Genomic DNA, 24583 nt, shown 5'->3' with positions numbered 1-24583 from the left:
AGAGCCTCCGGGCTGGAACGACGCTGAACTAAACTGTGGACCTTGTAGAGCCGCCGGGCTGGCTGTAGTCAGCTGGTGTGGGAGTTCAGGGGAGTCCTGCGATGGTACAGAGGCCTGGCTCCCAACACCCAGCCTTACCCCTCCTCTGCCGGGGAATTTTCTGGAGCTCTTGGGCCTTAGTTTTCTCCTCTGTGCACTAGGGAGCAGTGGGGAGGCACTGGCGCCCTGCTGTTCTGAGCCCCAGCGTGGGGCCTGGCTGAGTGGACGGCGGACACGGTGCAGGTCAGCCAGTTTCATTCAGGCAGCACCTTTTCCAACGGAGGAACTGCCCGAAATGGGAAATGCTGCGGTGTAAATGAAACACGCGCACACACACACACGCACACACGCGTGTAAGACACTAGTTTCAGGGGGTGGAAAAGGCAAAGGAAGGTTTGGTCTTAAAACTTAAAAGAGGTCTTAGAGACAAAGAACAAGGGTGTGTGCATTTATGATGTCTTACTTTCCCTGGAAAAACACTGCGTCATGGCTTTTGTGACTTTATTTCTTCCAACTAAGAAGCACACTGAAGGAGACAACGAAGGAGCAACCAGAGGTGGGGGACTCGAGGGTGGGTTCCAGACGGGGCCTGCCGAGCCGCTGCCGTGAAGACACTCCCAGTGGCTTCCAGGAAGCGGCCCCGTGCGCTGACACGCACGTGGACACAGCAGTCTGGCTGGCTCCCTCTCAAGACTGGTGTTTCCTAGAGCTTTCCATTGGCAAAGGCTGCCTCCTGGAACTGAGGGACGAAGGTTTTGAAATACGCCCTGGTGGGAAAGAGGGGGGAGAAAAAAATTGTGGTTAGCACAAACTCGAAAAAAGTGCAACTCAGAGCTTTCAACCTAACTCAGAACAGTTGTTATTTATTGTTCACGCGTCTTGGGTTGGATTTTCCTTCCTGCTGATGCAAAGCTTTCTGGATTTTTCCAAGGGAGGCACACACACTTCACCATTATGCTATCTCGCATGGATATTTAAAGGGCCTGTACGAAGACCTTCCTGGCTGCCAATTCCTATTAGACATCAGTACTCAGGCTCCACCCACTGTTTCCCAGGCCAAAGACAAGCCTGTTCAGACTACAAGCCAGAGACTGTCCAGGCCAACTCCAGTCGTCGTGGGAATATCAGGAGGGCTGCACTTTTTCCTCAACTGGACCTGTGACTTCATGCAGACAAAGAGGTTCTAATAGAAAGGATTCTAAGTGATCCTTGGTCTCCAATTATTTCCAAACATATGAGGTCTGTCCAGAAAAAGTCCAGGCATTGTTAATATAACAAGAACAGTTTGTGCAACATCGACGTAACCTGGCAGCCAAGGAGAGTGGCCTGGGATGCGCATGCGTGACCAATGATGACTTCGCTGTACTGGTCAGTGGAGGCAGTAGATGCCATTGAATGAGCATGTGTACTGTGTGGCCGTCGCAGTCAAAATGAATGAATGAGTACAGCAATGAATCTGCATCAAATTTTGTATCAAACTTGAACATTCCTCTGCAGAAACTATTCAGATGATTCAGAAGGCCACAGCTATGGGCAACTGGTGACTGGCATTTTCATCATGACAACACACCCACTCATGTATCACATCTTGTGCAGTTTTTTTTTGTGAAACATCAAATCACCCAGGTGACTCAGTCCTCCTACAGCCCAGATTTGGGGTCCTGCAACTTTTGGCTTTTCCCAAAACTAAAATCACCTTTGAAAGGAAAGAGATTTCAGACTGTCAACGAGATTCTGGAAAATAGGACTTCACAGCTGATGGAGATTGGGAGAACTGTGTGAGGTCGCAAGATACCCACTTTGAAAGGGACTAAGGTGTCATTGTTCTGTGCACAATGTTTCTTGTATCTTTTTCAATAAACGGTCTCTGTTTTTCACGGTACATGGCTGGAGACCTGGACAGACCTCGAATACAGAGCTTAGTCTCCTGGAAAGCAAGCTGGCTGGGTATCAAGAGAATCTTTCCCCGTCAAAGATGGGATTTAGGGCAGACCCACCTGCTGTTGGGCTTTTCTGGCACCCAGATTCGAATCCGTAAAAGTGGGGCCTACACATGCACCAGGACAGGGGCCTGCTTTGTGCGGGCAACTCTATGAGGTGCCCGGGGTTGTGAGACGACACAGATGTGGCACCTGCCACCCAGGAGATCTCGGTTTAGAGGAGGAGACAGACACAAACATAACACCAACTGAGGTGGTTAGGGAACTTACGGAGGGGCCATGAGCCACTGACCCGGAGTACTCAGTGCAGGAGTGGGTAGGGTAGGTGTTACAGGGGTTCTATGAGAAAGACACAGCAGGAACAGTGGTTTGGGGGCCTGGGGTACCTTGTGGGGCACTGGGAGCTAAACACAGTAAGTGCAGGGAGAAACCGGACAGGTCAGGGTGGGCGGCCCGTGCCCTTGTCACCTGGGCCTGCCTCCCACTTCCCTCCTCTGCCCCCGACTCTTACAGGAGCAGAGAAGTCACACTTGTCCATGAGTGGCTCACCCAGAACTGTGCCATGACCTATAGGAAGGGCCACCAAGACTTGTCACCAGTACTGCAAAAGCCTTGTGCACCTCGCCCAGGAGAGCCTCCTGCAGCCCATTTCATTGAGGCTGCGGTTCTAATAAGCTTGGGCTCCAGGCCCCTGGGAGAGCAGGAGCACCAAACAGAGGAGGGAGAGGCTGACTAGAAGACAACGGGCAGCCGTGCGGAAGCAGTGAGGAGGGGAAAGAGGTGCGCGGGGTCGGGAAGACTCAAACAGGGATCCTCCGGCAACTCAGTGGGCCAGGACTGTCCCCAGGTCATAGTGCAGTGCCCTTGTGGGTGACCCCTGACCACCTCCCCTCCCCCAACACCCAGCCCACTGGGGTGAAACTGGTATTTGAATTTCACCCCTTTGCTGGCTTTCTCAGTCCTGGGCTCCGCTGCCCTTGGCAGCACTGAAAGGTTGGCTCCCTGCCCCTGGAAGCGCTCCTTTGTGTGACGCATCACAGTCTCCTTCCCCACTCTCAGATGGATTCCTCTGTCCCCCACCCAGCGTCCCCCCTACCCCTGTCCCCCAGCTCAGCATACTCCTCTCAGGCTGACACCACCCTCTGCAGAGAACGGCCCATTCTGAGGCCCCAGCCTTCATTTCTCTCCCAAACTTCCAGGCCCTGTGACCTGGCTGTCTCTCTGTCACTGAAACCAGTGTTTGTTCCAAATGAAGTGTCCCTCAGTGTTTGGTGTTTGAAGTGCTTTGGCCCCTTTGTACTTCTGTGACAGCACCCCATTCCCACGTCTCCCTAAACCCCTGCGGGGGGTTCACCCTGCAAGCTCCTCCTCCTCCTCCCCAATGTCCTCTCTCCTTCCTGACACCCTCTGGCTCTCGGTCTCGTTACTCTTCGACAGATCTGCTGCAGAAGCCTGTTTCTCACCGGATGCGAGGCTTACCTCACCTTCCCGCCTCCGCCAGGTGAGTGCTCTCCGAGTGCTGGCCTCCTTCGCTGCCCCAGCTGGCAGCCTGGCACTCTGTGATTTTCCCTTTCTGGCTCCACGGCACATTAAAAACTGTGCCCTCCCCTACCCCCGACTTTGAGAAGCTATGAAAGCTGAGGCTCTCCTCCCAGAAAAGCTGCTGATAAGTCTCTCCACCGAGATGTTACTTGCAATGGGGGGATGTCCCAGACCCCCTGGAGCCCATGCACAATCCAGCGTGCGACCCTCTGCCCCTCACTGTCCGGCCACTTGCTTTTCCCTCACACATGCCATGTTTCACCTCTGGGCCTTTTTCGTGCTCGGGCCAAATGCCCTTGTTCCCCAGTCACCAGGTTCTCTCCCTGCACGCAGACACTGTCTCCCGGGCATCTGTCACACGTGCACACGTCTTACTCGCCAGGCTGCTGCCAGCCCTGGAAAGCAGATAGCAAGTCCGTTCTCAGGGCCCCACAGGCCTGTCCGCAGATGGCGCTCGGTGCGGCCTCCCGGGCTGGGCTGTAGTGCAGGTAAGTACCAAAGGCCGCCAGTGTGCAAGGGGCGGGCCGTCTAGGCCCCCCTGTTATATGCTGCGTAAGAAGGGGGGACAGAAACCCCACAAAGCAGGCAGATGTAATATTTAGGTACTGAAGAAGAAAATGCAGTCCACTCTCAAGCTTCATGCCAATAATTAGTGAGAAAGGAAGACGAAGCCCCCTCCTTCATCCACATCTTGTTCAACAAGGTCCTGAGCCAGCCGAACTTTCTCTGAGACTTAAGACCCACAGCCCTAACCCGCCCACTGCACCACGCCGCAGCAGTCCTCATGGGAAGGGGGACTGTGACCGGGTACAAAGCACCCAGAGTGAGACGCCCAGAGCTCTGTTTCCCCAAGGTGAGGAGGGGGGACAAGCCCACCGTGACGTGACGCTTGTAAGAGACAACGTGAAGGAGGAAAGAAGAGCTTAGTTTTTCCTTGGAAACTTCTGGGGGAAGGGGCTGCAGCAGCGCAAGCTCCTTAGACCAAAAGGTCTTGGTGAGAGGGGGTATGCCTGACAGCACACTCTTTCCTCCTTCAGAAAGTTCTGAAGTTTCCTGTTCTGTCCTGGGCTTCCCCTGCCAGGGCCAACTGCGTGACCTGGAGGGGAAGCCGCGTGGAGAAGTGCTGTACCCAGGCACGATGCGTGACTACGGGCAGTAGGTGACCGCCTCTCAGTGGTCCTCAGGGGGCCAGTCACAGGAGGGGGAGGAGGTGGGCAGGCAAAACGACAATGGCTCCCACCCATGGAGAGATTTCTCTAAAGTGCTATTTTCATTTACTTCACTTTTGTATTGGAGAAAACTGACAGCTTCCAGGAGCATATCTTGCCATAGGCACTAGTTACGTCACCTTTTAAAAACTCTCTGACCCAAAGACAAAGTGTGTGATATAGGGTGGGGAAGGAGGACCCCTCACCTCCCAGGAGCTGGCCCAGGTGGCTGGCCAGGCCCCCCAGTCTCCTCACACTGGAAGGGAGCTTACTTTCAGGCGGCTGGAGCTCAGTGTGCCGCAGGACGAGGTCCTTCTTCACGGAGCTCGGTCCCTTTGCTCCGGTTCCATAAAATCAGAACCCAGGCCAGTCCCAGGGTCTCGGGCTGGGAGAACAGAACTGAAAGAATGGTCCCAGGCTGCAGCCGGGTGGGTTTTCCATGAATGGGGGCAGCACTGGCTTCTGCCTGGGCCTCAGCACGTGGGCAGAGCAGGGGGCAGGGCTGACAGGCTCCCTGAAGCACGGGTCTCGGGGGGACTGAGGTGCTCGGAGGGTCTATTCTTCTGGATCTCGGGTCCAGGAGTGAATCTCTTCCCTGCTCCGGGCTCACATGCAAAATGGGGAGCTGAGCCAGATGATCTCCAGGGCCCTGCAGGTGGCAGGCTGTGGAGGACAGGCAGTGTGCTGGGGGCTCCGGAGCCCACCACTCCTGGGCTCCAGGCTGGGCCCTGTTCCTCACTGGCACTATCACTTGGACAAGTAACTCCCCTCCTTGACTTTAGTTCCATCAACTCTAAGGGGAAAATAATGCCTAGCTTAAAGGGCGATCCTCGCGGGGACTACATGAGATGGCCCAAGGGCCTGTCATAACAGACAATCGACAGATGTTGACTGTCACCAAGCTGCGTCTGAGAGGGCAAGGCCATGCATCTGAGGGGACAGATGGACTCTATGTGGAAAGACAGGTCCCAAGGCCATTGCCCTCAGTTCATTCTTTCCCTGTGGCTTCTTGGGTCACTCTGAATTGTATGGAGCTGGCAGATGGAGGCGCAGGGATGGCCAGCCTCAGGGATGAATGTCCAGCCAAAGTCACTGGGACACTGCGCCCCTCCTAAAACCCAGTCTGGAGCTGCTAGTGACACACTAGGGGTGAGCTCTGCAGTGAGCGGCATCTGCCTGCCAGGCACGTCCAAGCTGGCAGGTGTGCGCCAAGTGAGGCTCTGGCCACAGGCTTGGTCAGGGAAGAGGCTGAGGCTGTGAATGTTTAGGAATCATGGGGCTCTGCCCTGACTGGGTGGCTCAGTTGGTTCGAGCACTGTCCCGACATACCAAAGTTGCAGGTTCGATCCCCATTCAGGGCACATATAAGAATTAACCAATGAATGCATCAATAAATGAAACAACAAATTGATGTTTCTCTCTATACTTATCTCTCTAAAATCAATAAATAAAAATTAAAAAAAAAGAATGTTGGGGTTCTGACTCCCCATGATGGGGTTATCGAAATTGGCCTCAAATAGATCTTCTTCTGTCCAGAATGGCATGTATCACAAAGGGGAGAGAGTGGGGAAGCGGGAAGCACACTGAACCATGAGGCAGAAGACGTGGGTTCTAGTCCAGGCTCTGGCTTGTTATGTCATCAGAAGCTGGGACTTAGTTTCTCTACCTGCAACAAGATTTACACTTGATGATCTCTAAGTGCCACCCAGTTATGGTTCTAAGATAGCCATGTGACCTTGAGTAAGCCACTTGACCTCACCGTGTCTTGATCCTTCATCTGTTAAATCAGGGCACTAGCCGAACCCAGGGTCTGGCATGTTGTACGTGCTGGCAGCTGTCATCTTCCGAGACACCTTCTCACAGACAGGACAGGGCTGGTGATGAGCACTGCAGAGCACCGCAGGCAGTGCTTGCAGGGCTGGGCAGCCAGCCGCTCTCGGCCCTCCCCCTGCCCTCCCCCACGAGGAGGTCCGCAGTCGGGAAGCTCACGGTCAGCTGTCTGGGGAGACAGTGTGTGAGAAGTTCAGCAGTCCGTCCGCATGCTCTGGGGAAGGGGCTCTGGGGGCACCGCAGAGTCACGACAGGGGCCGTCAGGACCCTCCTCAAAGGCCTTGTCAGGAGGCAGTTAGAAATCTTTGTTCAAAAGGTCTCATCGACAGGGTTTTTCCCTACTGGAAGCATAGTTCTTAATTAAGTGGGGCTTTTTGAAAGAATAAAAATCCACACAATCTGAAAATATGAATCAAAAAAGCTTTAAGAAAGTGAAACTAAAAACAGGCTCTACAGCGGGAAGGGGCCAGGGACGCGGGGCGGAGGGGAGGGGCTGCACGGGCAGGCTGTGCGCACAGCTGGGCCCGTCGAGGTGCGTTTTGGCCAGCACAGCGGTGGCCACGCTCCTGTTCTGCCCGTGGGAAAGCAAGCTCCGAGAGTTCAGCGAAGACACCTGCCCAGTGTCATTCTGGTCCCAGTGCCACTGGGGCACATCTTCCCACAGGAGCTTGGCCGTGCGAAGGGGAGCCTATGGTCTTGATACCTTTAGCCTCCCTTACTTAGGACTTTTGATTTTGCAAGAGCCTAAACAACTGCCGTATTAGATTCGCTCAGGACTCAAAAATGCTTCTCTCTGGGCAATCATAAGATGAGCCTTATGATGTCTGCCAGAGTCAGGCCAACGTGGTGGCAGGGAGGGGCGGGCGGGAGAAGCGGTTCAGGGACACGACCCTCATTGTCAGGAAAATGAGAACATATAAATCAAGTCAGAATTCATTCTGGCAAATAGAGGCAAGTTCCAAAACATCTAAGGCTCGTTTCTTTTTCCAGTTTTCTTCTGCAGTGGTGACTTCAACTGGCACATGTTTTCAATCACCCATATGAAAACCGATTGCGGTCTGAAAAATCAAGCAGCCCTGTAAATAGCGTAAGTCAAGGCCTGCTAATTATTCCTCGTGGTCTTGCCTTGCCCTCATTGTCCTGAACGGCCACTGTAAATAGTGACTCATCTGGGGTTACTCTCCCCATGTCAAAGGGGTCATCCTGGTAATGGGATCTCCACAAAGAGACCAGTTCTACTTCAGTGCCCTTCACTCCAAACCCTCTACAGGCCCCCGTGCGGACCTGGCACGATGGGAGCTTTTTTGTAGCTGTGCCCCAGGCCATGTCAGCCTGGCTTTAGGAACAAACAAGAGCTTGTAACTGGTTCACACACTCAGTCTCCCTAAACGCGCCAACCCCTGAGCAGGCCTGGTTCGTTTTTAGGGGGCCCAAACGTGCAAAACAAGAAAATCAACACACTTGCAATGCAAAGGATTGATATCATTCTGAGAACAAAATATCAAAGCTCAGTGTCAGGGAGTGGCCCTTGTCCTCAGCTGGAATCAATCTCCCCTCTGCTGAATTCCACAGCACATGGGGCCGCCAACCTGAGGCCCAGCCACGGCCGGCCTCCAGTCCAAGATGCCGAGGTTGGTGTCTAGACTATGTCTTACACAGCTCGGGCTCCTCGCCTGCAATATGTCTGAGACCGTAGTCTCAGTATGTGTTGAATTAAATCAAAAGCTGTTTAGGAAGACTTCAACCAACTGGGATACATTTCTAGACATCAAAGTATTGGGATGAAATCTGACTTCATCTAAATCATAGGGTATTTTTAAGTGCTTTTCTAAAATGATCAAAATTACCTAGTAGTTCTCTCTCCTCCTGAGGCGCTCCAAGGAGGCCCCCTGGAGCCTAGCCAGTTCCTCTGGCCGAGCTACTTGCAGCCGGCTTCTGCAGCTGCAGGGGCCAGGCCCTGCTCCCAGGGGCTGCTGGCAGCTCTGCTCCCGGGACATTAACGGTGAAGTTATGAAGAGGGGGAGGAGGGCAGGAGAGAGCCGGCTGGCCAAGTGAGAGGGAGGGACAGGGCTGCCCTCACAGGCTCCTGAGCCTCCCCCAGCCCCAGGGCTGCCTGCCTTCTCTGGGCTCCATCTCTGTGTGCATGTGTCTGTCGTGTCCTAGCCATGTTCCCACACCCCAGCAGAGGCTCCTTCATGACGAGGCCCATCGTCATGCTCACCCATCTCTGCACCCTACCTTCGAGTATATTGCCCAACACACAGCAGCTCAGTACTTCTCAAGCAAATGGAAATATGTAGCTTATTTAAAGATGAACTTTAGAATTACAGAGTTTGGTAACAGACAGAAACATCATCCAATCGTTACAGAGAAGGGAAAGCTGAGGGCCAGAAAAGTCGATGATCTCTCTAATACCAAAAACAATAATGCCAGAGGTTAGAACAGGTCTTCTGTGTGAGGTCAGAGTTTGGGGAGGGTTTGGCCTTAGAGCCCATGGTGCTCACCTTCCTTGGGGCTGCCCAGCAGGAGAACGTCAAGTTGGTGCATGAATGAATGAATGAATGAATGAAGGCCCCCCCCCCAGGGGCTGACCTAAGGCCCCAGGGCTAGCAGGCGGAGTATGAGCCAGTTTTCCCTGTCTCCTCACTCTCAGGCTCATGCTATTTCCATCATGAACCTACCTTATGAGATGCTGGGAGGAGGAGGAGGTGACAGTGTAGCCACCGAGAAGGCTGGGTCCTGGGATGAGGGGTAAGCTGAGATGATGGCACACACCTGACTGGGCCGAGGCCAGACAGTAAGTGCAAGGAACTAAGAAGCATGGGGCCCCCTGGGGCCTGGGACCCCAGAGCAGATCCGCAGCCCAGTGCTCATTTTGCTTCCCCATCTATTTCTGCCAGGTGTGCCTCAGGTGGCAGGTACCTTGGCAGTGGGGAACTCAAGTCCTCTGCTCCTGCAGCCCACCTGCACTGGACTGCCGGGGAGAGGATGGTCGCCTGCTGATGCTGGTGAATCACTGCCAAGATCACGAACTACCTTCTCCTTCTTAGTCAGCAAAAAGGGAAAAACCAAAGGATGGACCTCAAAGAGGAAGTGCTCAGGGCCCCAGCAGAGCTGAGTGTGAGTCCTGGCCAGTGTGGGGTCCAGCACCCAGGCCCCACTCTGGTGGGGAGGTGCCTCAAGGCTCAGCATTGCCAGGCAGCAGCCTCCACAGGAAAGCACCAGGCCCCCAAAGAACTGACAGACTGCTTAGGAGATCAACTCTCTGGGGCATACAACCATCCTCCCCTTCCCAGAGAGTCTCCCTGGGGCTTTTGAGTGTTGTTTGCTTGCCTCTAAATCTGGTTTCTCCCCTGGACCTCAGCATTGAGAGGCTGTACTCACGACTCCCATCACTGGCTGCCTTTGGGGCACAGCGTGTGGTCACTCCAGCACTCTGGGTATTTGCCCTCCTAGCCAGGTGTTCACAAATGCCCCTTGGAGATCTAGAGGAGGGACAGCCAGGACAACCATAGTGCCTCTTCTTTTCACTCTTATCTCCCCGCCTGGCAGCTGAAATAATCTCCCCAGATGTCTGGCTTTCTGGGCCTATAGGTGGAAAAGCAGCAATTCCAAATAAAGAGAACCTTCCATTGGAGAGGAAGGCAGGGGCCCACCCTCCCTACCGGAGTGCCAGGCCTTCCGTGGGTGCTGGGCAGGGGTGTGGGGAAGGTCCATCGCAGGCTGGCAGGAAGAGGCAGAACTGCGGGCAGGCGGAGGACCTTCAGGGTCCTCTCGATCACGCTGAGGTGTGCTGTAGAGGGTGGGGCAGGCACTCTGCCCTGTTGGTCCATGGGGCTCATGCAATCATGAGCTATGCAATCAATCCAGTGGGTCTTGAACAGCGTTGAAATAAAATTCAATAAAAGCAGAGTGTATCACAGGTGGCAAGGATGAGTAGTTTTTTGTGGAACGTTTGTTTGAGTTACACATACTGGGTTAGCATATAAAATGCACATCTTCCTATGGATTGTGGGAAAGTCTGGAGGCCAGGAGTGTAAAGGAAGGGAGGTGCCTAACACATGCCAGACATCGTGGGATTTGTTTTACTCTGCATTATTTTTTCTTACTCCTCCAGTGGGCCCACTACCAGCTACGTATTATTCTCTCTCTTTTTGCTGATGAGAAATCTACGATTCAGAGATGTGAAGCAAATTTTTCAAGATCACGCATCTCACAGGTGGCAATGCTACTGATGATCCAGCGCTGCTTGACCTCAAAGTGCATGCTCTCTTCACCCTGCCAGGACTTCCAGAGGGGAGAGCACTGGTGGGCAAGTGGGGAAGTCCAGGGCTCGGCCTTCCGATTCACTGCATGACACTGAGTCACTCCTCCATTTCCTTGTCTACACAATGGAGATAGGTGATACCTACATTTTGTTTGATGTGGTGATCCTCCCCCTGCCCAAACACCTAAGCTATTTTTCAGTTTCCTCCATTAAAACTGGAATTACAACAGCCTGGTAGTAAACTGTGAAAGCTGTTTACTGCCGACTCCTGTTACACCTACACTTATTCTTATAATCCCTTCTAGGTGGAGGCGTGACCTGGTATCTCTGTCCCTCTCCAGGGTCCGTTTTGGGTGGTTTTTCGGTAGAGCTATGACTGAGAGCAATGGACAGCAGGGATGAACCCACTTCCCTCTTGCTTGTCCATCTGCTTCGTAATGGTGCTGACTCACCCTGGGAGAGCAAGGCCAGCCCTGGGTGTCTGGGAGGAGGGAGAGAATGAGTGTAAAGGGCACATGTAGTCTGCCAGCAGCAGGTGGAAGGCACCATAAGTGTTCTCCAAATAATGGGCCCCAGAAGGTCCCTGCGACATTAAAGCCCCACATCTGTAAAGTGCTATAGAATGAATGGCAGGTACTGTCATCCCAACACAACTGAGCTACGCACTGGAAGCCAGGAGGCCGGAGCTGTGGCTCTGGCTCTGCTCCTTAGTTGCTCTGCGACCTTGGACGAGCACCTCCCCCCACTCTTGTGTCTCAGAGGCCTCATCTATAAAGTGAAGGGCTGGCTTCCAAGTTCACTTCCAGGTCTAATATACAATTATCCACTACTCTTATTATTGCTTTGGTATCAATCCAACCACTTTAGCCGGAGGCAGTTTCTGAAGTAGAAGCAGTAATTAATAAATGACCCTTCCCCTGTGCTTTGCTACAGGGGTGCCCTCAGGAGCCTGGATCATCATCGTCAGAGACACTGTAAGTGTGAAGTTCCTATACATCCCCACCTTGGTCTCCAGAGAGGATCTCAAGGATGGATGGCCATCATCCATCCTGGCCATCTGCCTTCCATCATTCAGAGCACTGGACAACCAAACACCCACCTATTTGGGGTTACCTCCTATGCTAGTGAATGGCTGCTTCCTGCAGGGGCTGAGGGATGAATCTGAGCAGAGAGCTCATGCTGGCCCTGGTCAGGCATTGATGGCTTCACTTCCACAGCCATGGGCCAAGCCCTCCTTGGCCAGCTCCTTCTTCCTGCCATCGCTTTGGGACAACCAGAGTAAACTCTCTACCTGGGGTTCAAACTCTTTCCTCTCAGAGCTAAAACAGGGCATTATCCTGCAGGCCAGACGTCCAGACGTCTAGCACCTTTAATGACAATAATAATAATTTGCATTTATACAAGGTCTTTCATCGAGGGGATCTTAAAGTGTATCACAAACAATAATTAATTCCCTTTGCAACTATGGGAGCCAGCTAAGTAGGAGTCCCTTCACTTTGCAGGTTAAGGGTACTTTCCTGAACCATGCAACATGTTGGGGGGTCTTCCTGTCTACCCCAAACCTACTTGCCCTCAAAGCCTGGCATGGGCCTCCAGCCCTCCACAGAGTCTGCCACCACCACTCCAGCCTAGTCGCTCGTCCTGCCTCTGAAGCGCCACAGCATGGGCTGCTGAGCCACGCATTTGGCACTAACCAGACACTCATGGTTGGAAGAGATCTTAGCATCTTGTCCAACAGAGGACTTGCCCTGACAGCACTTTAGGGGCAAGCCTCCAACCTCTGCCTGAGTATCTTTCGTAAGGGACAGCTCATCACCTAAAGGCATTTTAAAGTTACAATATTCTCCCTTCTGCTGAACTGAAATCTGTCCCCTGGAAACTCCCACCCATGGGCCTCACTTTTGCAGTCTTGAACAAATTAATCCTACCTAAGTTGTCTGGGGTTGCTGGTTGGTTTCTCTAGTATATACGCCACTTGCTTCTGTGGTCAGCCTGGGGTACAGCTTGGCAACTCATACCTGCCGAGGTTCAGTGGAGCCTTGTGAACTGAGGGAAGGGGCAGCGGAGGCCAGGCTGCCATCCTGAGCACTGTGGGCAGATGCTCCCGGGGGGTTGCCGGCTCTGGAGTTCTGGGTTTGCCCAGCTTTAAATGCAGCTCTTTAGATTCCCCACCTCTGGTGTGGATGCCAGAGGCTTCTGTGTCCACAGAAATACCCTGATTTTCTGCTGAATGACTGACTGGCTTCTTTCTTTCCTAAGTCTATTCTGAAGTCTAGGCAATGACTGCCAATTGTGGGGACCAGTTTTGGAGACCAAGCCAGACCATAACTTCTTTAGTTCTTCTTCTCCTTTTTCACTGTTCTTTATTAGAGTAAATACTTGGCGCTAGACTTCAGAACAGGACACACTGATGCTGAGCTGAGAACAGACATGAGGACAAAGGCTCCATGATCATCCTCTTCTTCAAGGAGTTAGAGGCAAGGGAGGCCTCAGGATGTGGGCAAGGCCAGAGAGGCCAATGAAATTGTCTACAACTTTATTTCAAAAAGCTGCATCCTCTGGGGAAACCAACAGCTCCCTGGAATGATTCTGGGTCCTTGCTGGTAGCTTTATGCCTGAAGAGATAGCTGCACCCCTGCCCAAGCACACTGCATGGATGAGGTTTTTCTCGCAGTGGCTTACCATGGAAGGGGCTTTGAGTGTGCACCAGAGGCTGTTGTTTCCCTGAAACCCCTGTCCTTGTGAGCACAAGGTTTGGCTTGTGGTGATGGAGGCTCATTCTTCTTTGATTTCACGTGGTTCCAGCTTCCTGGCCTAGAATCGGGGGGTAGCATTTTTGGCTTGGGCTTGGCCTGGGTCATTGATCTGGGGGATCCTTGGGAGAAGAAAAGTGGATCAGGTGGGAACCTGCTAGGGTCACTCATTCTCTGGCAAGGGGAACACCTTTCAGCCATTCCCACCCCTTCAGAGGTGAGAACATGGATGCTGGAGTCAGAGAGAACTGAATTCAGATACGCCTCTGTCACTTAGTACCTGTGTGTCTTGGGAAGTTACTTCCCAAGTCTCCATGTACTGTATTTTCTCTCCAGGGGACCCACAGGGCCGATGGGGTCGTTGTGAGGCAACAGTGCCAGGTACACGGTACAAACTCAGACCATGTTCGTTTCCTTTCCTGCCATCCTCCACTCGCAGCTCATAGCTGCATAGACGCACTATGACGAGCTCCTGCGTCACATTATTTCAACAAAGATTTACAGAACTGCCCCTGTTTCCAAGAAGGCCTGGGGCACCTGGGACCTCGGCCTGTACCTAGTAAGGATTAATAGTTGGTGAATGAGTAAATAAACTAAACTACCTTCATACTTGGTATTTGATAATATGCTTTCAAAATTACCTCATTTTAATCCAAGCAACAATCATGTCTATGAAACAGGCACGTGGTAAAGGCTGAGTGGGATCTGACTACGAGCCAGATACCAGTGGCAGCACACGCCAGCTCCAGAGGGTCCTCTGTGACTTCTGTGGCCACGGGCTCAGGGCAGGAAGGGCATGGCTCTGGGGCACCTGTGCTCCACTAGAAGGGCTCTGGGGGCACACGCATGTCCCACCAGGAGGACCCTGCTGAGTACTGCTCCCAACCCATGCCTGGCTACAGCATCTGCAACTAAAAGTGAGGGCATTATCGTGAGCTTGGTGACTGAGAGTGGTAAGTTTTTAAAATTGAAAACATTTGCTAACTGGGAGATTTCTTTCCCTCAGGCCCCAGGGGCCTGGGGCCAGCTAGCGTTCAGGGCTATTGCCCAGTGTGGACTCCACTGGGCTCCCATCAGCTTTTCCCATGGCTGCCAGCCTCCCTCTCATCTTTTAGGGAAGCGCTCCTGTCCACAGGGCTATAACTGCTCCTTAGCAGGGTGCTCTGCACGTTTTAGAGGCTCAAAGCCTTGACAAGCACACTCCCTCTTGGCCCCAATAGCCTTTTGGAACCGAGGAAGGGGACAGGAAGTAACGTTGAGTTCTCAGCTTTGACGGGCCCCAGCCTTTCTTCTGTCTCAATCCCCTAGTCTCTGAACTGCCCGGAACCAACGATGGATGCAGAATGTAAAGGGTGGGTTAGGAATCTTTCAAAATGTGCCCACACGGCCGGCCCAGATGCAATTTCAGTGTCAGCTGAGAGGTGGGAATCGGGTCTGACCACAGCCGTCTCACCCACGGAGAGCTCTGGAAAGTGCTCTGACGGCACACTCTGCAGGGGAGGGTGCTGCAGCAGTGTCGTCACCGAACACACCGCGCAGTGCGTAGCCCCACACCCTGGGGGGAGGTCAGTCCCACCACCGCGAGCTGGTCTATTCTGGACCTCTGAGAACACATTTCTTTGTGCTGTAGCATGTCACCTTTTTGAGATGTCACTGTGTGGGAAATCATGAGCATTCCTTAGGCTGAGTCAGGTTTAGATCAGTGGTTGGCAGAGAAGAGCCAGGACCTGAACTAGAGCAGGGCCTATGGCACCTGCTGGGAGAGGCCCCAGCCTTGGGGCACCCGTCTTCCCGCCCTGAGACTCTGAGCCAATGCCATGGCATAGCACTGCCAACAGGGACCAGCCCAAGCTGCTGTGGCCTCAAACCCCAAGGCCGTGCAGAGTCACCCTGCTGTTGGCTGGCAGGGCTCCAGGGAGAGGGCCCCACAGACTTCTAGGATGCCAGGTATCAGAAGTGGCTGCTGCATTTGGCAGTAAAGCTTCTGCCCTGCATGGAGGGTCTGGCCCGGGAGCCAGTGATGCTGAAACCTAGGCCCCGCTCCACTCACTCAGCGGTGTGCTCTCCCAGGGCTATACGCCCAGGGAAAGGCACAGGTTTTCCTCATGCAAAGCTACTAGCTGAACTCTGCACCAACCAAAGGGGACACCTTTTACCAATTTGCACAAAAGTTCTTTATAGGCCGAGGGGGACTCTGATAAGAGGACTGTTTGAGTCTGTGTCTGGCTTTTCTATATGCGTCTGGAACATGGGTCTGGGATGCATGTCATCAGGATACTAATTTTACAAATTAAAAGATTAGAGGGACTCAATCTTTCCTAGTCTGCATTTGTAAGGCATCTTCAGGACTCATTCTTGTTCCTCTCACTAGTCGCCCACCTACCCCGCCACTCTGAGCTATTCCTGCCCTGTCCACTGCTCTGGCCTGGAGACCAAGGCAAACGCGGGCTCTCAGGCAGTGCCTGGCTCCCTTTCCTGTCACGGCTGTCAAGCAGACAAATCAGTGTTCCCCTCCGCGTAGATGCAAATGGGTGGTCCACCTTGAACCATGCTGCTGGATGAAGTCAGACCTACACAGCTGCAGTGTCTTTTTTTTCAAAGTGGGCGGACACCATGGATACAGAGCCATCAGATCAATAAACAATTACAGACATACAGCAAAGTAGGCCCCCGCCCTCCGCAGATTTCCACAATCTGAATGCAGGCTTGGAATGGAACTACCACAGGGAGAGAGAGGCCCCCGTCTAGTTGGCTCCCCTTAGTTACTTTGGGAGTGCTGGCTGTGAAAGAACAGCCACAAGGCCAAAGTCATAGAAAGTTGGATTTGAAAACACTGCAGATTAGCTAGTCCAGAGATCGGCGACCTTTTCTGTAAAGGGCCAGATCATAGTTATTTTCAGCTTAGCAGGCCATATACGGTATCTCCACAATGCCTTCCTTGCAGTGACAGCAGCCGTGCTTAATATGTAAGTGACTGGGGGTGGCTGCATTCCAGTAAAACTTTTAGAAAAACAGGCAACTGGCTATATGTGTGTGCCCTGACGCTACTGTTAGCAGTTCTTCATCTAGTCCAACCCTCTCTCTGCAGAGGAGGAGTGACGTGATTCCTTCACAGCCTTAGGATGCACCCAGGACCACCCAAGACCAAGGCCCGCGTGGCTGGGCAGGAGGAGCAGAGGTGCGGCCGAAGCCGTGCAGCCAGCCGTGCAGAAGGCCAGACCAGCCCCCAGGCTGACTGTAAGTGGGAAACCGCAGGCTGAAGTCTAATGGGACTGGGGAAGACAACCCAAAGAGATGTGACCGGCAGTTACATCCTCTTAAGTACATGTTGCTAACGGTCATTCGTCAGTTTGACTCAGGCAGTCTTCAAACGTCTCTGGGGAAGCTGGAGAAAAGGGGGAACGAGGACCTGGAGAGCCACTGGCACTTGCCTGTGAACAACGTGAGGGAAAAACAGCACATTCATTTTTTCCAGTCAGCAGCTGTTCCGACATCTAACAGTCCACGAGTGGTCAGAGAGGACAAACCCTCTCATCCAGGGCCGAGAACAGGTTGTTTCGGCTGTCGAGCATTTTCAAAACAAGTTTTCTTGGTCCCATGACAAGTTGTGGCAAGAACGAGAAAATAAAAAGAGTGGAAGATCCCATGATCGCCGCCTTGGGCTTCCACGTGGGCTGGCCCTGCCTGCAGTGTCGGGCTTGCTTTCAGAGCGTGCAGATAAAGCCCGTCTTAGGGCTAATGCCGCCTTGCCAGCAACACCATTAATAAAGTGATTCCTCTAAGAACTCTCTGGCAGCCGGATAATCATTCAAGTCTGGGAGGAATAGGTCAAAGTCACTGTTAAGCCCAAGGGCGCTGCTCTGCTCAAACTACGCCCTGCTTTATTTTAATTTTCACCTCATGGTCCGCGGGCCAATTATTCCTCTGAAATGGAGGTTAAAAGCCGTCTGCTCTGAGGTGGATTTTTCCACTTCAACCTCAGAACACTTGGTCAGGGTGGGGCAGAGATCAGCACCCAGGGGCCAGGCCAGGACCGCGCTGGTCTTAGTGTCAGGACCTCCCCACCGGCAGTGGCCGAGCTCTTAGGGGCTTAATGGACTCCAGCTGAGGGACAGGCCACGTGGGGCTGCACCAAAGGACACGCAGGCGAGTGGAGATCTAGAGACCCCTGTCACCAAGGCATCAGAGAAAAGGCTCAGAAATCAGCCAAGCGAGCGGGGTGGGAACTCTCGGATGCACTAGATGGTTGGTTCCTGAAAAACCCAGAGTGGCAGACCCAGACTGCAGTTCAGGCTCAAGTTCTGAACAGCTGTGTGGCCTCGGGCCCAGCACTTTCCTGTGCTGGGTCCTCTCTGTTCTACTCCCAGAGTGAGGCTGCGCACTGCTGGGATCCTCAGACTCGGCAGGGCTGGGGCAGCTGGTCAGTTACCGCCATGCCTGCTGCTGCGGTTGTCCCAGTGTCACTCACACCACAGGGGCAGTTAAAGTTCCTGGAAGCAACTCTGCTCTTATTCCATGACACAAGTCATCAGACCACAGAGGCTTTCTCCATTCTGCCAACTGTCTGAATGTTCCGCAGAAAGAGGGCCAGGGACATGTGGAGACTGGGACAAGACACCCCAGCCCTCTGCCCTCACCCCCAAACTCATACAGTGGCACCAGCATTTAATGTCTCTCTCAGGCAGTGAGCTGGAGACACTGCCAAAATCTGCCGTGCAGAACCTTCATCCCCCGAGAGAGAAGCCTAAAGAAGGGATGAGTCTCCCTTCTGCAACTAGTCAGACAGATAACCAACAAATGATATTTTAGTATAACTATGTCCTAAACACCGCATGTGATGTACTACACTAAATTATTTTTTGTTTGTCTGAAATGCAAATGTAACTGGGAATCTTGGGTTTTTAACTGCTAAAACTGGCAGTCTGCACTCTTGAGAACAAGAGCGGGTTCTCAAAGCCCTGGGCATGGAGGTGGCCACCAAGGGGCAAAAGGGCCCAGGACGACCACTCCTTGACAGGGTTCCACAGGCGCGACCCTAGGACTCAGTTCTTCCTGTCTTTCTTACTACTTCCGATGCCAAGGGGACCTATCATGCTTTACCTAGCTCCACCAGGGTAGATCATTGTATCGATACATAATTTGTTCATTAAAAAAACCCTCATTGCCTACATAAAAAAAAGAATGTCTCAGCATGACAGTTAGTAACAACAGTTAGCATTACTTGAACACCAACAATACGCCAGGCATTTCACAATCATTTTTGCATTTAACACTCACAGTGCCCTGTGAGAGAGGACTGTTTATCCTCCGGCGCAGGTAAGAAAGCCAATGTCTACAGAGGTAACAAAACACTACAGAAAGCGGTAGCAGCAGGGTTTGAATTCTGGTTGGTTTGATTCCAGAGCACATTCCCTCCACCTTGCAGCATTCAGCTCACCTGACTCTCCTTCCCTCTCTCCTGCCTCGTCTACTGCCCCCCCTCAGTGCAGCCTGGTCACAGGACACTCTGTTCCCTCTGCTGGGAGTCTCCTCCCTCCGTCTCTGCCCATCAAATCCTACCCATCTTCCAATGTGAGCTTCCCCGATCACGGCCCCTACTGTGTTTCACCTGCACTCTACATACATTGCTGCCTTAATACGGAGTGTTATTTATGGAGAATTTTCGCTTCACCTCCAGTTCAGCAAAGGTGGGGAGTAAATCCAACACATCACTTAACATGGTGCCTAATACCTAATTTGAATTAAAAAAATATTTGCTTAATGAAAGAATGAATAAATGGGAAATGGGCTGGGGATATGGGTAGAATCTGATCAAAACACTTGTCACTACATATCCACATTGGGGCACACCAAACCCAAGTGTCAACAAGGCAGAGACCTTAGGGACCCCAGTGCTAAACATACAGCTGAGCTCAGCTGCTGGGAGAATTTGGGGTAATTCAGGCCATCAACCTGAGGAAGACAGACAGGATGTTTTGACAACAGTCTAAAATTTAGAAAACTGATGAGTATTTTCAGTTCCTGTGCTAAGTTACCCTGTGACCTTGGACAAGTCACTTCACTTGGTGGGGGGGTGCTCAGTTTCACAATCTGTAAAATAGGTATAATGCAGTACCTGTCTCCTAGGGTTGTTATGAGAATTACAGGAGGCAAAATATATAAAGCATTTACAACTATGCTGGTACAGTGTGTACTCGGCACATTATTATTACCATCTACAAGGTGATCAGGCTTTGTGGGTGGGGCTCTTCAATGCGTGGATGAGTTTTAGCACCTGGATGGCAGCACCTTGAGTGTGTGTGTGTGAGTGTGCGTAAACTGTGGCCTCCCCAGTACTTTGCACGTACTCTGTATATAGTGTCAGTCACTCTAAGATGTTTGCAGAATGAATCACTAGCAGTAACATAACTGCAGAAACCATTGTTACACTTGATGCTTGTAATCACTACTCTTCGGAAGTCTGTTCTCCCGACGGCCCTGGCAGCTCTCCCTGGCAACAGAGCCCTGACCACCCAGGGCATGCAGGGGGCAAATCCCTCTTCTCCTCAGAGGTGACTCTGGATTAATGACTACCCGAGATCACTCCAGCCTCAATTCTGCTTTCTTGGCTTCCATTTTCCATTAGGCATGACTAAGCACCAGGGGTTCTGTCTGGGAAGATAGGAGTCACTGGGATTTTTCGTCCTCCTGTCAGCGTGCAGCCTTCCTGCTGGCACGGTGGCAGCTGTGAAGCAGTGCCCTTCCTTCGGCCCGCTCCGTCACAACGTCCCCTTTCTTCTTCTGCACACTGATTCTAGCGATAAGTTCGGCCACAGGAATGTTTACCTCCCCTTGCAGGTAGACTCCGTGCCAGGAGGTCTTTATACTCTCAGGAGAGCTATTTCTGTGCAAGAACGCCCTCGGCCTCCCGACTAAGCCGCCCAAGGGCAGGTGGCTGGGTGCGTGCGTGCGTGCGGAAACGCTGACTCCAGCCCTAGACTACGCTGTGCTGGTCCTGCGAGCAATAGAGCAGGAAACGCGCTTAACAAAGGGAGGCAGGCAGTCAGAGGTAGCTCGGGCTCGGCTCTGCACCAGTGACCAGGGGCAGAGGGTTCTAATCTTGGTACTGACTGTGCAGCCTTGAACAAGTTCTTATAGGAAATGAAAATGATGAATTTGAGTGTCAAGTGCATGTCAATCACTGTAAGAAGGGTTTGATACCAATATCTCATAATTTGCACCATAATGGTTAATGCTTACCACACTCAACCTTGGCTGTGCTAGATGACCTCTAATGGCCCTTTACATTCCATGTCCTGAGACTGGCCCCCGGTGTCACACTTACCTTCCTAGATGCATCCCTGCTTGGTCGCCCAACCTAGCTCTGCTATTGGCTGTGGATTTTGCAGATCACTGGAATATTGGTAACTGCCCCCAAATCTCCTTCTGGTTTTGCTCACCTCTAGAAAGTTTCTGTTTCAAAAGTCATGAATTTAGTGCATTTCCGCAGGTGGCCCCTATGTTGAATGATCTGACAGCAGACAAGAGAGAAGCCCATTTCTATAGAAGCGAGGCCTCCGCTCGTCACTAACGATGTGCACAGAGTGGATGGTTCTGATTGTTCTCTGATGCTTCCTTCCCCCCCAAGAATTCATGCCTTAACGAGACGCGATAGAGATAAACACTTGGCCCTCCTGCCTTGGCTGGACTCCACATCACACATGAGAGCCCTGAGCAGCCCTTGCGGCACCTGTCAGAACCCAACACGCACATCTGAACAGTCAAGCCCAATTCCCAAGAAGCTGTTTTAACTTGACATCTGAAAATGTATTACATCTAGAATTGTTTCACTGGGTGTGTGTTCAGGGCATATGTGTGCACGTTCCACAAGTGAAGTGTTCTATAAATATCAGATGCGGGTTGTACAAAAAAGTATCGCGTACATAGTTTGCTTAATTCCATTTAGAAATGTTTTCAATTTGTGCCTGACCTCTGGCAAAGGGAGATAGAATTTTCTCAAGATGAATACAAAAGTGCGCTAAACCACCTTAAAAACAATTTTCACTTAAAATGCCGGAAACAAATTAATACTCAGTGATCACCTGCCAATAGCCCAGCACCTTCAGACGAGGGTGCCAAGGGTGCCGAAAGGTGGTGTGTCTTTCCCAAGGTCACACAGGACATCAAAAATGGTGCCCGGGTGAGACCCAGGTCTCCCAACTCCCAGGCCACTATTCTTAGTACTTTCTTTACTTACTGTATGTGTCTTCTTCCAACAGTTCAAAGGCAACTCTGATTCTATCAGTAAATCTATGTTTCTACTTTGTTTTTTTATAGTTTTATACAAATCCAAAATCAACCCCTCTACCCTTTTCTTTCTGACTCTCTAAAACATCTATTTTTCCAAGAAAGAACGTGTATGACCATAACTCATGAACAAGGGAGTGGCTGTACTTGGTTATCATGAACTTTCCCAAAGGCTGAGAGGGATCATTGCAACCCAAGCCTGAGCCCTCGGGAGCTCTCTCACATGGCACCACTGAGCTAATTTCCTCGACAGAGACGTGCCAACCTTCCAGTTACTCTTTCGGCGGGCAGCTACTTCTTGTCCAAGACTGAGACCAGCCCCTAAGCCTGTTGTTTCACGGAGAAAGCAGGAAGGAGAGGGGTGGGGTGCCATCCTTACTCCAGCCCTCGGAGGGACCACAGGAGGGGATCACAGGTGCCAGAACAGAGATGAAGGGCCTGGGAAAGGTCTGTGGGTCCTTTCCAAGGCGGGTGTGGAGGCTGAGCAGGGCTATAAACGCTCTGTGCCTGGTACAGCCTGAGAGGCTGGTGAGCAGCTGAGCCCAGGATGCGGGCTGAATTGGCAGTAACTCATGGCCATGCTTTTCAGTGGAGCTTATCACTTCACAGCAACAGATGTCAGGTTCTAATGAATAACATGTTCTCTCTGACCTGTGCAATTTGGAGAGGATGCCTGGACGTCAGGCAGATCTGGATTCCTCCCCATCTCTGTTGCTCTCTCCTCTGAAAGGAAAAACAAGCCAAATCCCTTGAAGATACTTTTTAAATTGATTCTCTTTAAGAGTTCGAGGATCCCCAAATGCCATGTTATTTATTGGCTTTATTTTCCTCTTCACGACTACCATATTTCTAAACCCCAGGATGGACAGTGGGCTTGCTCACACAAGAACCCAGCGCAGCCATGTGAGTGGAGGGCTTTGAGGACCTCGACCCTCCTCAGTCCCTCGGTGGGCTCACCCTCACTGGCCCCTTTCCTGTACTCTCAGGGCACTCCTGAGCACCCAGGCTCTGCTGGCCGGGGCCTGGAAAATTCCCTCTTCTCTCCCGAGGGGAAGATGAAGTTGGGATTTTTATAAAGGGAACTACTCCTAGGAAACTCAAGGCAAAACAAAAGAAACCCCATGAATCACAGCAGCAGTTGGGCTTGGAGTTTCTGCCCCTGGGGTCTGACAGGCCCCTGTGGCAGAGCTTCCCAGGGGCCCAGACTCCCCCCGTGCTGTCCCTGTGGCCAGTTAACCTTTCTGCCCAGTGGCTCAGCCGCAGCTGCTCCCCTTGCACAAGGGCTGTGGTCACAGCTGGCCACAGTCCTTAACTTCCTGGTCATCCCTTACCTTTGGCATCAGAAATACAGACAGAAAGGGAAGAGATGGGGGGCAGGAGGAGTAAGCCCAGGGAGAGGTGTTGTTGCAAAGTCCCCACCAGGGTCCTCCCTGACACCGAGCAGGGTCTGGACACCAGGGCTCCAAAGCCGGTTCGGCCGGGGCTCCCTCTGGCTGGCTTACCAGGCACAGGGACTGCCTGACTTGTCCACTAAACTGCAGCAGAAATGAAGCATAATTTTAGCTGCCTTAAGGAGCTACCAACACAGGAGTGAATAAGTGAGTGATTAACTTCTAGAGAAACAAACACAGATAGGCTCGCATTAGAACCACTTACACTTCATGAACGCCCGCTGCCTGGCCCGAGCCCCCTGGGACCACGCTGTGCAGTGCCCTCTTAGAACAGATTTGCACACCATGCTCCCTGGCATCCTGGGGGTCCAGAGAGGCCTCGGAAGCCACAGTAAGGAGCAGGGATGGGGTACAGACCGAGTGGGGACATCTACTTCCTTCCCCTGAATCAAGCAAGTATCTATTTTTGTCTGTTTTATTTAGAGAACTGGATTGAAGCATTTGGCAGCTAGTGAGAAGTTGGAAGAAAACAGTATCTTTGAGAATACTAAGGTATCAACAATGAAAAATAATTTAAATAGTCCAGAATATACCTTTTAAAAAATATTGAAAGAGAAAGTTATTCTGCAAAAACCAATGGGATGACAAACAATGCAAGTATCTGTGGTGAAGAGACACATGGGAAACTGCGGATTCGGCTTTGGCGGCACTTGCACAGGTTTCTCAGTAGGGAACCAACACCTTACTGACCTTGAAGCAAGAAGGGAAATGACGTAGGACTTTGGGAGGGTCATGATGAACTTCTCTCACGTGTGGACACTGCAGTAGGTGGTTTCCCCAAATTAAATTAAATTACATTCTATTCTAAGAACCTACTTAGGCCTTTAGGATCAACTGTACTTTGTACAATGAGGTCCATGGAAAACTCACTCCCTGTATTTACAGAGTTATCAGACTAGAAAGAATTACAAAAATCATTTGGTCCACTCTTCTAATCATATCTAAAGCCATATATAAGACAGCAAGTAGGTAACCAGTGGGTCCAGCTTTTTTTAAGTGAATGTTAAGTCTATGTGAGTTAAATAACTCAAGGACAGATTTCCCCCCACTTTCTGAACCAGCTGTGCTGGCGCCAGGGAGACACAACCATGGGGGGCAGCAGCTGGGGAGGGGACAGCCCAGAACTTAAGAGGCTCTGGTCAAGTCACTGAAGTTGGGGGGCTGTTTACTGAAGCACATGTGAAGACAGCGATGTTGACTCTGCTATTTTTTTTAAAAAGCATCTTTCTTCTTCTAGGCATGATGATGCTGAGACTTAAGGTTGACT

At 51.8% G+C, this 24583-nt stretch overlaps 1 protein-coding gene across 2 annotated transcripts in view; it reads right to left on the bottom strand.

The window, feature by feature from the left end:
* Positions 1 to 526: 526 nt before the first annotated feature.
* Positions 527 to 24583, bottom strand: part of BABAM2 (BRISC and BRCA1 A complex member 2) — a 357539-nt gene continuing 333482 nt past the window's right edge. For both annotated transcript variants that reach the window (XM_037146619.2, XM_037146620.2), the window contains one exon: positions 527 to 806. In XM_037146619.2, the coding sequence (XP_037002514.1) occupies positions 743 to 806 (64 nt within the window). In that variant the 3' untranslated portion in view covers positions 527 to 742. The remainder of the gene's footprint in view (positions 807 to 24583) is intronic.

The sequence above is a fragment of the Artibeus jamaicensis genome, unplaced genomic scaffold (genome assembly GCF_021234435.1).
Source record: "Artibeus jamaicensis isolate MK-2021 breed Jamaican fruit bat unplaced genomic scaffold, CSHL_Jam_final contig_465, whole genome shotgun sequence".
In the NCBI taxonomy this organism is placed as follows: Eukaryota; Metazoa; Chordata; class Mammalia; order Chiroptera; family Phyllostomidae; genus Artibeus; species Artibeus jamaicensis.
Note: the sequence above shows the minus strand (reverse complement) of the source record. Positions and strands in the feature narration are given on the sequence as shown.